The sequence below is a fragment of the Rhinichthys klamathensis genome, unplaced genomic scaffold (genome assembly GCF_029890125.1).
Source record: "Rhinichthys klamathensis goyatoka isolate OS25496 unplaced genomic scaffold, OSU_Roscu_1.1 h1tg000330l_1, whole genome shotgun sequence".
In the NCBI taxonomy this organism is placed as follows: Eukaryota; Metazoa; Chordata; class Actinopteri; order Cypriniformes; family Leuciscidae; genus Rhinichthys; species Rhinichthys klamathensis.
In genome coordinates, this window is record NW_026606845.1 from 2109059 (window position 1) to 2121835 (window position 12777).

Consider the following 12777-nt stretch of genomic DNA (forward strand, 5'->3'; position numbering starts at 1 on the left):
TATCAACATCTAAACCTCTGTTAATTTTCACTAAGATCTTCTGTAGATGTCTGACAAACACAAACTGTCTGTGAGTTGCTTTGCAATTACATTGAAAAAAACATTAGTTTTAATTTAATGCATCCTGAGAGTGTTTAGTTTTTGTTTTTAACATTGTCCGAAGAGGGTCCATGAACGTCTAGATCGGACGTGCAGAACACGTCAAAAAAAGACGTCATAAAAACTTTCATTCTGGCTCCTCAGTGGACGTCTTTTCAACGTCCGACTTTTGTGACAAAGACTTTGAAAAGACGTCTTTTGGACATCATTTTCTTCAGTGGGAACCCTGCATACGTTTTTCTAAAGATTTACTAAAGTAATTATGGGAAATGGAGTCATGTTCTATGTTCCACAAAATTACAATTACGATAAATCAAACTTAATTATTTGTTCTGTGACTAGAGCTTTTAACATTCATTGATGAGGGAAAATATTTCCTGTCAATGTAATCTGTACAAGTAGTTCAAACTAATATCATTTATAGAATTGCAATCATATCTGACATATAGGGGCCTAAAGCTTCATTGTTAAACACTTCACTTAAAATATCTGAATTTCTTAGAATTTGTTTTTAATTGCAATTCTGCTTCCTTTAATTCAAATTCGAATTGTAATTCTAGATCCTGTTTTTGACATCAATTCAAATTCAATTCAAATTCAAGAATTGAATTGGAATTCAGGAGTAATTCTCAATTAAATTTTGAATTGTGCACAAGCCTGATATGTACACCAGGAGTGTTAATTTTAACACTGGGGATTTTGCTGTGAATGGTTATGTTAGGTTAGAGCTTTTGTTTTTTGAATATAATATTGAATATGTAAAATTATAATGAAAATTATAAAATTGTAACATGTTATAGTGACCTCAATAAAACAACCAAAACAAATGTGTGTCACATTTTAATATTTCTTCTGTTTTATACAGTTAAAAGAGCCATGGGGTCAAATTGACCCCAAGGAACACCGATGCTACAAAATGTGTACAGGACATTGAAAAAATATCAGCAGGTTAATTTTATGTTTACAGAGTTGTCCCCATTAAATTAGGAAAAGTCATTATGAAGCAAAAAAAAATAAAAAATAAAAATAGGAGGTACTAGCCAAAGCCATTTTTTAGGCAAGACAAGTTTATTTATATAGCACATTTCATACACAATTCAAAGTGCTTTACAGAAATGAATTAAAATAATCCCAAATTAAAAGCAAGGAAAATTAAAAACAGTTGTAAAAGGAAATAAAAGAGATATATGATACAGTTATAAAATTAATTAAAAGAGTAAAAAGATTATACATAGATAAACTTCTCATCTGGTAAAACACCAGTGTATCATATTTTTCACAATTCGCAGTTTTACTCTGAGATTTTCCCATAGTGGTCAGTGTGTGGTGTACTTTTGGCGCCTAAGAAATCTATTGGATGTCTCCGATGGACTCGATTTTCCCCTAAAATCAGACAGAAGGAGCTCTAGGACTGACTCACTGACTGGGTTTGTTCAAGTTAAAGATATCATTTAAGATTACTGATTATAACTGAATTCAACCATCCTGAAAAACAAGGTTTTACTGAATCTTAATTGTCAGTGGATATAATCTGATATAGTCAGCTAGGAAAAATTATTTGCTATCTTTGATATAAACTTTTGGTATATATGATTTTCCACCACGATATATAACACAACCCTAAAAAACAATATGTTACGCTTACTTACTTGACGATAACAACAAACAGCTCTTAATTTAGTTTCTAGCTGAATTAATAGTATTGAATGAATTAATTTACTCTCCAAATCCATTGCAAAGATTTATGGGAACAGATCCACTGCCCAGGGCTGCGTTTCTCAAAAGCATTGTGAGATAAGTTGATCGTAGATCAGTAAATTTAGGGATTAAGTGTTTTTTTATGTGTTATTCAGTAAATGTAAATATGTTAGTTGATGTTAATGTATGTTACCATTGTGCTGAATAGTTTGATTCTACTTAATGTGTAAAAAGAAAAAAAAAAAAATCACAATTTCTCATTGAAGTAAATATTAATTAATCAGCAGGTGCGCATGTGTCAAATGTATCCATGCAGAGCTTTAATGGAAATTGCATATTGGGTCAATGTAACTCACTTAGGTTCTAACAGTGTTCTCTTGTTTTACATTAACCTGATTGAACTAGATTACAACAACTAAATTAGAATTTTTAGGTAGAATGAGGTAGAAATACCTCCTTAAAGCAACAACTGCATGTTCACTTTTTCCAGTGCACATCTACTAGTAGAATATTCCTTTTTTTGTAATTTAATTAGAGTGCCCTATGGTTTCATGAAGGCTTTTGCTGCTCCTAAAACTACTGTTCCTGCTGTTGTTGCTGCTTGTCCTGCTACTGCTAGTGCCGCTCCTGGTCCTCCTACTGCTGTTACTCCTGCTACTGCTGCTGTTGCTCCTGCTACTGCTACTGCTCCCCCTCCTATTACTGCTAATGCGTTTGTTCCAATTTCTTTAAATTTTTGTTTCCGAGACTCCCATTGAATTTTTTTCTGGGCTTTTTCATACATGTCATTGGTGTAGTGTTGTCCTCCATTCTTCTCCAACATCGTGTCAATCTTCTTCAGCAGTTCAGTGACCTGATTGTGGTTTTTATTGTTTGTATTATTATTGATGCATTTATTGTTGAAGGAGTGATATCTGTCATCACACTTATTAACAAAAGCCTTGAGATCATTACTTTCGCTGATATAGTCATCTAATGGTTTCCCCTCCAGTGCATCAGCGTGAGTGAACAGAACGATGGTGTAATGTGAAGCTTCTTCTCCAAAGTTCTCCTGAATCCATTTCACTGAGTTTTTCTCTTCATCTGTGAATCTCACATCCAGTCTGATGACCAGCAGAAACACATGAGGACCAGGAACAGACATCTCCACACACTTCACTATCTCAGTCTTCATTTCTTGTTCTGGCATTGAAGTATCAAACAGGCCTGGAGTGTCGATGACTGAGATCCTCTTTTTGCCAATCTTTGCTTTTTGACTCTCGCATGTTTTAGTAATTGACGTTGCGGAAGCTTCTGTTTTAAAATGCTTATTATAATTCTCTGGACCCAGGATGGTGTTTCCTGTTGAACTCTTTCCTGATCCAGTTTTACCCACCAGAACAATCATGAGCTCTGAAAGTGAGAGGAGAAATTATGTTATTTTTGACATTGTGGAGACATTTGGCTGGGCTCCACAAGTGTAACAGGTATAGAAATTATACTGTTAAATGCATGTATCATTAAGTACAATTCACACAAAATTAATAATTTACATATATTTGATGTGGCTGTCTGATTGAAATGAGTGCTTTCCCCTTTAATTGTTATGATGTCATGAGCCAATATAACTTTCTGTTCTGTCTCCTCCTCTTCCCTTTTGCATTGTAATCTCTCATGGGATAAGAAGGTTTAGTTTTACTTCTGATGTGGCATTGCTATGCAGAGGTGTAAAGTCCATGTTCAGAAAGTAAAACTCCTCCTCAAAATTTTGTTCACTGAGTTCATGGGTGGAATAAACATATGGCAGGACTTTTAAGGTGTGTTCGACTTCATACAGCTCTGCGCAGACCGATCAGTGGCTGACTTGAAGCAGTGCATGCCGGCAAAGCCCGTCTACGGAAAGCCTTGGCACTTCCTATTAGCCCCATTGTGTATCATCTTGGTTGCAGTTCCATTAGAATTCCACTGGAGGTGATCGCGGGCGAGTGCAGAATGAATGGGAGTCTATGGAGCTAAACCAAAGTCCTTTTAGGCAAGTCGTGCCACTCGGCCGCCATCTTGGCAACGCCTCCGGGCAGCTATTTCGGACTAACAAGACCAGGCTCCTATCTAAATGAATGGGCAGAGAGTCAGAACTGCACTTTCACTGGTCACCGGGACATAAAAACTGCTTGTATAGAAACAGCAGTAAAATATGATAAAAATCGCTGAAAAAGTTTGTTGACTTTGCCCCAAAATAAGGTTTAAAACGCCTTTTCCCCCACAGGTTATACTTTACTACGCATGCGCAAGGGTTCTCTCCCTCTGACGTGCGCGCGCTGCACGGTTTGAAACACAGTATGTGTGAGCTCTCGCTCGCTCGCTCTAGTTTCCGGGAGATTTGAACTAATTTTGGGCATCAGGGAGCCGCTATAAATATGCGGTAGACACTTGGGATGTCTGATATTTACACAACGCACACATACACTGCATATCAAATCTGCCGCCTTTTCAAACACTAACGTATTTTCCACTGTCGCAAACCTCAACTGTGCACATGCGTCAGTGGAACCAGACGATAGGCTTAAATGTTTCCCGGCTTGACTGTTAAAGGCAGACGATTGGCTTTCCAGCGGGAGGGGCGGGACATGTGCAGACAACCGCCATCTTTGGCGTTACGGGTTTTCCCTATATAGTTGTATTGAGGATTGAGTAAGTGGCATGTCTCTATATAAATAGTCTCTGGCTAAACGGCTAAATGTATCTCTTTCTCCTGCTTGTCGTTGAATCAACATAGATTTTATTGTTGATTCAACAAGTTCAATATAGATTATAGGCCAAAAGTACCAAGAGTACTTATGTCCTTTCGATTTCTTACAGGTTAGGCCGTTGTTGGCCGGAACACGCTAGCATTCTGCTATTATGTGACGTCATCACATTTTTGAACGGATAAGTGAACTTAAAAATGCAGTTTTCAGCTGAGTGTATTATCTTAGCCCTCCCTTTTGAATGCAACTTTCAAATTACTTGACAAAAAATTACATCCTGAGAAAAGTGGATTTCTGGGGGTGAAACCCCATAGACTCCCATTCATTCTGCACTCGTCTGCGAGCGCCCCCGCATGGACAGAGACGTGTTACTGCAGCCAGTCCAGAAACCGGAAGTAACCAGACAGTGCCAATTCTCTTCAATTAGACATTCTCTGATGCCGGTTAGAAATTTTGACCGACTCGATGCAGCGCCGACGCCACATGACTGTGACGTATCCCATCAAAGTACCGCGAGAGCGATTCGAGAGTAGCCGGAGAACTCAGCTTCTCAAGAGCGGCTGCACGAGCTCTGATGACGCCACAGCTGTTCCACGATTCGCTGGAGTCACGGCATGACAACGATCACGTGCGTTTCGTGTTTATTCTCACACCTTTAGTTCCACTAAAGCTCACAAATCAGTTTTTTATAACAGTAAACAGTCTTTTCATGTAGTCGCGATGTTATATTGTGTCATGTTTATCGAAATAAAACTGATTAAAAAACGTTGACTCCACTTCATTGATACAGGCTTGAACTTTATTCTTGTTCAAACAGATGCTATAGCCTATGAAGTAATAAACTATTGAATGAAAGTGTCTGAAATATCTGTGTATTTGGCAAATATTGCATTTATTTCAATTCAGCTGTGGTAAAGTATGCAAACACCACCTGAGTATGAGGTGCCCCTAGGTACATTATTCAGAATTACCATGCATATACATGTTCTTTTCCTCTCACATACGCATATGAAACCAAATTCATTTACATACTATACTGAAATGCTCACACACATACAAGTGAAATGCTCACACACATAAAACTGAAATTTTACAAACACAACTAAAACGCTCTCACTTACATAACTGAGAAGCATTTCAGTATATTGTATGCAAGCATTTCAGTTGAAACGGAAGGTGGTTAAAGTCCCCACTCCAGTCCAGTTGGTGGCAGTAGTGCACTGCAAGCGACCGCAGTTGACCGTTCGTTCGCCTGCCAATCACACTACACCGATGTCTGCATTTGACACATAGACAGTAAAAGAAATGGACACAGCGACCCCAGACTTCAACAGAGAAAAGTGGAGTCAAATAGGAGCACTGGCTTCCTGATTGCCAAGTGCACTGCGCAGACTCAAACTGAGCTTGACGACGTAGATGTGACGTGAGCAACCTGACTCACAGTTGTACGTCTTCTAGTAGCGGTGCCAAGAGGAATCTGAATCATTCCCTTCCGAATCTTGCAGAGCCGGAGATCGTGAGTATTAGCTGTCCATGAGCTCAGCAGGAGCAACTTTACAACTCTCTCTGGGCTTCTCCCTTGACTTTATGCCTCCACGTCCCCCCGATTGCACCCGAGCTTCTACTTCTGTCTATACGGTAATTTATCTACTGTGCGACAGAGAGTCGCGTGTTATGACGCATTACAAAAACTGCTTCTATGGGGCCATAACGTAAAATACAAGATAATGAAGCCTTTTATACATTGTCGTGTTTCTTTAGAAATAAACAATGGACAAATTGAGTCTTTAAACACCTCAGATGTTTAAGTTATTCGCTGTCAAAGTGACGCCAAAATGAATGGGAGTCAATGGAATGCTAACAGCAGGTGAAGGCTTGTGAATGGCGGCCCCCGGGGAGACTTCAGTTTCCGGCTGGTGGATTACACCCTTGATTTGACAGGGTTCTGATGGTCTCCGCTGAGGCCAATATGAGCTGTGTCCCAATGTGAAGGCTGCATCCTTCGAAGGCCGCGGACTAGAAAGAGTAGTCTAAACCAGGGGTTTTCAAACTGTGGGTCCCAACCCATTTGTGGGTCGCAGATTGGGAAGAGGTGTGTCGCGCAATCACTATATTGGCTGCAGCTGAATTTACGTTTCATGAGTGACACATACAAACAGGTTGCACGATGAACCAACGTTAAATAGAAATCGCTATATTGCTTAGAGCGATTTAAAGTTAGATAAATATGTCGGTATTGTGTTTCATGAAGCGCGCACGTGCGACTTGTTGTGATAATAACTTTCACCGTCTCAGAGCGGCTTCGGTTCATTAAGAAGTTTGGTGCGCATTATTAACGAGAAGAAACTCGTTTACTCCAATCACTGCACTGCATTCTGCATGAGATCGCATTACACCGGAGAATTCAAATGTCACGAAAGGCTGATTGAGGTCTGGGCTGCGTTTCCCAGAAACATTGTGAGCTAAGTTGATTGTAGAGACCATTGGTGGCAATGGTTCTACGATCTACTTAGGCATACGATGATTTTGGGAAACGCATTAATCTCTGTCGTCTGTTCAACGCGCTGTTGTCTTTCAGAGATATGGTCGTCGTAAGAGTGCGTTGTTTTGTGTTCCCTCACATGCATTTTGATACCTACCAACGCATAAGGAAAGTATATATGTAAAAGTATTTAAAATGTATACACACACAAGCACGAAAGCATTTTCTGCGCTGAACAACACAATGAGTTTAATTCTAGGTCCTTGGCATACTGTCAAATAAAAATTTTAGTCTATTATTTTTTTATATTCTGATTTTTTTTGTCATATCAAACCTTTGGTTAAGATTAAGCTTACTTAATTTAATTTGTTTTGCCATGTTTGGGTAAATCAGTTGAGGCAGCAGACAAAAACTACTCAGTATTATTCCAATTATTTCAACAGCCATTAGGCTATTTTAATTCTCAAACTTTTTGATAATGTACCATAAGATTGTATTGCAATTAAACTTAAATGTCTTACTATGACATGGAAAAAACTGCTCAAAAGAGAACTAACGCCTCCCACCCCACATTCATGCTTTAAAATTATTTTGGTGGGTCTTGCGATAGATTATTCTTGTCTACGTTGGTCCTGGAATGGAAAAGTTTGGGAACCCCTGGTCTAAATATTAGACTAAATATTTAGAAATATTTTTCATAAATAAAAATCATCAAAATGATGCAAAAATATATTTATCCAAAATAAGTGTTGTATAACCATCAGGACAGTAGTGTTGTGTTATAAATAAATACATGGAATTACAGTGAAGTTATTGAATATTTGCAATAAATAAAAATCATAAAAAATAGGCAAAAATATTTTATTTCCAAAATAAGCATTGTAGTATAACCAGCAGGACAGCAGTGGTGTGTGAACTGAATTTGGTGACAATAATGTGTGACAGTGAAGTTATTGACTGTTTTCGTAGTAACGCTTTTCGGGTTATCGCACTTTGCAGACTGTCCCTTCAGATCTGTCTCTCAGTCTGCGCATAGAGATCAATGTATTTTGTCCACTGCGAAGGGAAGCACGTTTCGAGGACAATTAGGTTGTAGCTGCTTGTCTACGTTACTACGATTAAAACTATGTGTTATTTGTGTATAACAACGTTTAGCTCTTGAGTAATTGACCCGGGAAGTTCGAATCTGTGAATTTATTGGCAACTTTACTCAACTCTAATACATCTGAACAACTAGGCAATAATGGCGCTTTTCCACTGCTGGTACGGCTCAGTACGGTTCGGCGCGGCACGGTTCGGTTCGCTTCGCTTTTCCACTGTGGTACGACTCGGCTCAGCACGGCACGGCTCGGTTCGCTTTAGCTCGGTTTGCTTTTCCACTGCAGTTAGTACCGCTTCAAAGTGGGTGGGATTATAGCAGTGCCCTCAGATTTCTGATTGCTTAAAAAAAAAAAACTTGGAGGCAAAATATTTTTTTGTGATTATGTGAATTACACTGCGCAAACCAAAGTAATATGCCTACTACCCACCGGATGAAGAAGGGTTGGCTCTCAGTCTCCACAGTACATAAAATAGTCATTTTATTTTATTTTATTTTTCGTGTTCGCATTTATGAGGAAAAAACAATGTTACGGACGTGTTCTCCGTTACGGACGGGAGCGCTCTGAAAGCGGCACTAAGATGCTTTAAAACTTTTACAGACACATCAAACAGAAAGCACAAAACCTTTCTTTAACCTGAATTTCGTTTTGTATTAATTGTATATTAATTTTAATCAATGTTTCATCAACCAATTGCCTGGATTTGATAAATAAGAAGTAAATATAGCAGACGATATATAGGAAACGGAGGCGCCGGCGTGTGAACTGGAGCTCGTCACATAAATGAACCAAACTCAGCATATAAGGTAGCCTACTTGCCTCACGTGTCTACTTTTAAACAGAACAATTCAAAACGAAAGAAAACAGACTACAGACTGATCTCTGCTTATGTAATCCTTAAGAAATGTGCATTTCTCTCTGGCGCGTTCACTACTGAAGATCGCGAGTCACTCAGCATCGTCAACTTCATCTTAGCCGACAAAGAAAACACTTGTTTATTAATAAACAATTAAAATATCTCCTTGCTATATTTACATATTCATAATCATTACTTTTGCCGGTTCTTAAATCTAGCGGGTTTGATGTCTCGCAAATACAATGACGCTGGTAGTGACGATTCTGTCTGACCAATCAGTGATCTGCAGTGTGTTCACGTCACATTTTAGTATCGGTACGGTACGCTGGGAACCTCGACAGAGGTGGTACCATTTAAAGCGAGCCGAAGCGAGCCGTACCGTGCCGTACCATGCAGTGGAAAAGCGCCAAAGCGTGCCGTACCGTACCATGCAGTGGAAAAGCGCCATAACTGTTATCAAGTAAAAATGTATAGTACAAAGCACAAAGCAGTCGACTCAAATGGTGCCAAATCTCAAGACGAAGAACTAAAAGCTGTTGAAAGAAAGCATAGTAGAAAAGCACGACTTTCACAATACAAGTGACCGCAGTTAACCGTTCGTTGGCCCGCCAATAACGCTACACCAATGTCTGCTCAACAGCAAAGAACATTAACCGAGGCAGCAGGCTTGCTGAACACCATATTGGCCTCAGCGGAGACCATCAGAACCCTGTCAAATGCAGACATTGGTGTAGCGCGATTGGCAGGTGAACGAACGGTCAACTACGGTTGCTTGCAGTGCACTACTGCCACCAACTGGACTGGAGTGGGTAGCTAAAAAACACATGTTTGAGCATTTCAGTTGTGTGTGTGTGATCATTTCAGTTGTATGTGTGTGAGCATTTCAGTTGAGTGTGTGAGAGCATTTCAGCTGTGTGTGTGTGTGAGCATAATATTTTCAGTTGTATGAGAGCATTTCAGTTGTATGTATGAGAGCATTTTAGTTGTGTGTGTGTGAGCATTTCAGTTGTGTGTGTGAGCGTAATATTTTCAGTTGTAAGTAAGAGAGCATTTCAGTTGTATTTGTAAAAGCATTTCACTTGTATGTGTGTGAGCATTTCAGTATAGTATGTGAATGAATTTGGTTTCATATGTGTATGTGAGAAGAAAAGGTAATTCTGAATAATGTCCATAGTATGAGGCGCCACGTAGGATTTAAATCAAACTTTGCTTATCAATAAATGCATAACACACGTGCATATACACCTATAAATTACTCGCATGTATACTATTGGATGTTCAAAATACATATATGAAATACACGTGCACACTAATATGAAATTCATACCAATACATATTATGTTAGTAATGAATGCATATAAACTTGTGAATAACTTGCATATACATATAAACTTGACGCACGCATACACCTATAAATACTCGCATATGCATATAAACTCGCTGCACGCAGACACACCTATACACACTCGCATATACATATAAACTTCCATGCACATACACCTATAAACACTCGCACATACATATAAACTCGCTGCACGCAGACACACCTATACACACTCGCATATACATATAAACTTCCATGCACAAACACCTATAAACACTCGCACATACATATAAACTCGCTGCACGCAGACACACCTATACACACTCGCATATACATATAAACTTTCATGCAGACACACCAATAAACACTCGCACATAAACCCGATGTGCGCATACACATCCATAAAACACTCCCGCATACATACAAAATAAAACGCTTTAGTTTTCATCAACAAATTTGTCTGGATTAATAAATAAGAAGCAAATATAGTGGACAGTGATCAGGACACGGAGGCGCCGGCGCGTGAATTGGAGCGTGTAAATAAACTCAGCGTATAAACTACTTGCATCACAGACCTGTATATCTATAGAAAGCTTGAAATGTGTACTTTTAAACAAAACAATTAAAAACTAAAAGAAATTGGCTACTCTCTGTTAATGCATGTGGCTAATTCATATGAAGTGTGCATTTCTCTCTCTAGGCGCGTTCACTACAGCGAAGATGGCGAGTCTGCATTGATTTATGAACTTTATCAACCATTCAAATGTTTCATGCATAATCATTACTTTCGCCGGTTCTTTGCATAGACAGTAAAAGAAAGGTTCTTTGTGGCAAGCTTTATTTCAGGTGTTGCGTGATATCTCTGCACCCCCTGTGTTGACGCTTCACACTCCTGTCCAGTTGGTGGCGGTAAATGCACCTTTTAGCTGGTTTGCCAACCGCCATAAAACTCCAAAAGAAGAAGAAGAAGAATAACTGACTTCCTTTTACACTGAAAAGTTCACGCACATCCACAAATGAAATCACTCGCATATACATATATACACAACTAAAGCATGCATCCACGTTTTATTTTGTATGTATGCACGAGTGTTTTATGGATGTGTATGCGCGCATCAGGTTTATGTGCGAGTGTTTATAGGTGTGTCTGCATGGAAGTTTATATGTATATGCGAGTGTAGGTGTGTCTGCGTGCAGCGAGTGTATATGTACGAGTGTTTATAGGTGTATGGGCATGGAAGTTTATATATGCGAGTATTTATAGGTGTATGCGTGCGTCAAGTTTATATGTATATGCAAGTTATTCACAAGTTTATATGCATTCATTACTAACATAATATGTATTGGTATGAATTTCATGTTAGTGTGCACGTGTATTTCATATATGTATTTTGAACATCCAATAGTATACATGTATATGCGAGTAATTTATAGGTGTATGCATGTATTGATAAGCGAAGTTTGATTTAAATCCTACGTGGCGCCTCATATGCAGCCGATGTTGAACACACCTTTACTCTTTGACTCCTGGATTACCCACCTCTGGTTATATGATTGTAAAATACATGTTAAGGTGAGTTCAAGTTTCATTTCATGTGCATATTATTCAGGCCGGAAAGTTACCAAGGCTACACGAAAACAACAAACTCCTTAGACCTGTTTAAAGTTGCAATGAAATATAAATAATTGCAGTTTACATAAAAGTATAAGCAGCTTATATAAATATCTACAATCTACATATTTAAACATAATTAACAAATAATTGCATAGGCCTAATCAAATGTGGTGAAATTATATACATGTCCTCCTTCCTTTTATTGGGGGGGGGGTCATGATCAAATAAATGTATTTGAATCACGATATTCTACTTGTATACAAATATATTTTATACAATGAATTAGTAGAACTGAATAGTAGAAAGGTTGTGAAATGGCGACTAAATGCTAATGTAGATTATCTTCACTATTTCCTTTCTGATTTACTGTTTAATGCTGTCAACTACCAGCAACAAAAAGCACATTATATGATTAATTTCTCAGTATGGTATTAAATTAGCAGTTTCACATTAGGTTATTTAACTTAGACTGACCTTTATCTGCTGATGCCATCATGTCTCTCGCAGTTAGTGCTTGTCGTTCAAAGTCCCTGTGTTTGTGTGTGTGAGACGGACTCAGGAAGTGTCTCTACACTCCCTCATACTGTAAAAAAAATTTAAAATAAACTATATGGCAGCGTCACACTTTGGCTGCACTTTGACACCTAAAGAGAAAGATGTTTCAGAACTACTGTATGTTTTGGGCCGTGCCCAACTGATGTTTACTGTTTTAGTGCTTTGTCATATTAGTCTGGCAAGTAGCTACTCCAATGAATAGGTTTGAAATGTAAAAATAAGTTAATTCAGTTTTAAAGGTCAAGCATCAGACCAAAGGTATATAAATGTGTCTCCTGAAAACAGGTAGAAATACACATACAAATGTGGGGATAACAAGCTA

The 12777-nt window shown here is 38.5% G+C and overlaps 1 protein-coding gene across 1 annotated transcript; it reads right to left on the reverse strand.

Moving 5' to 3' along the window:
* Positions 1–2338: 2338 nt before the first annotated feature.
* Positions 2339–12435, reverse strand: LOC130105944 (GTPase IMAP family member 9-like). The gene is made up of 2 exons (XM_056272132.1): positions 12375–12435; positions 2339–3189 (listed from the first exon to the last, which is right to left on the reverse strand). Exons 1-2 carry the CDS (start codon positions 12394–12396, stop codon positions 2339–2341), a joined length of 873 nt encoding a protein of 290 aa, XP_056128107.1. The 5' UTR covers positions 12397–12435.
* Positions 12436–12777: the final 342 nt, after the last annotated feature.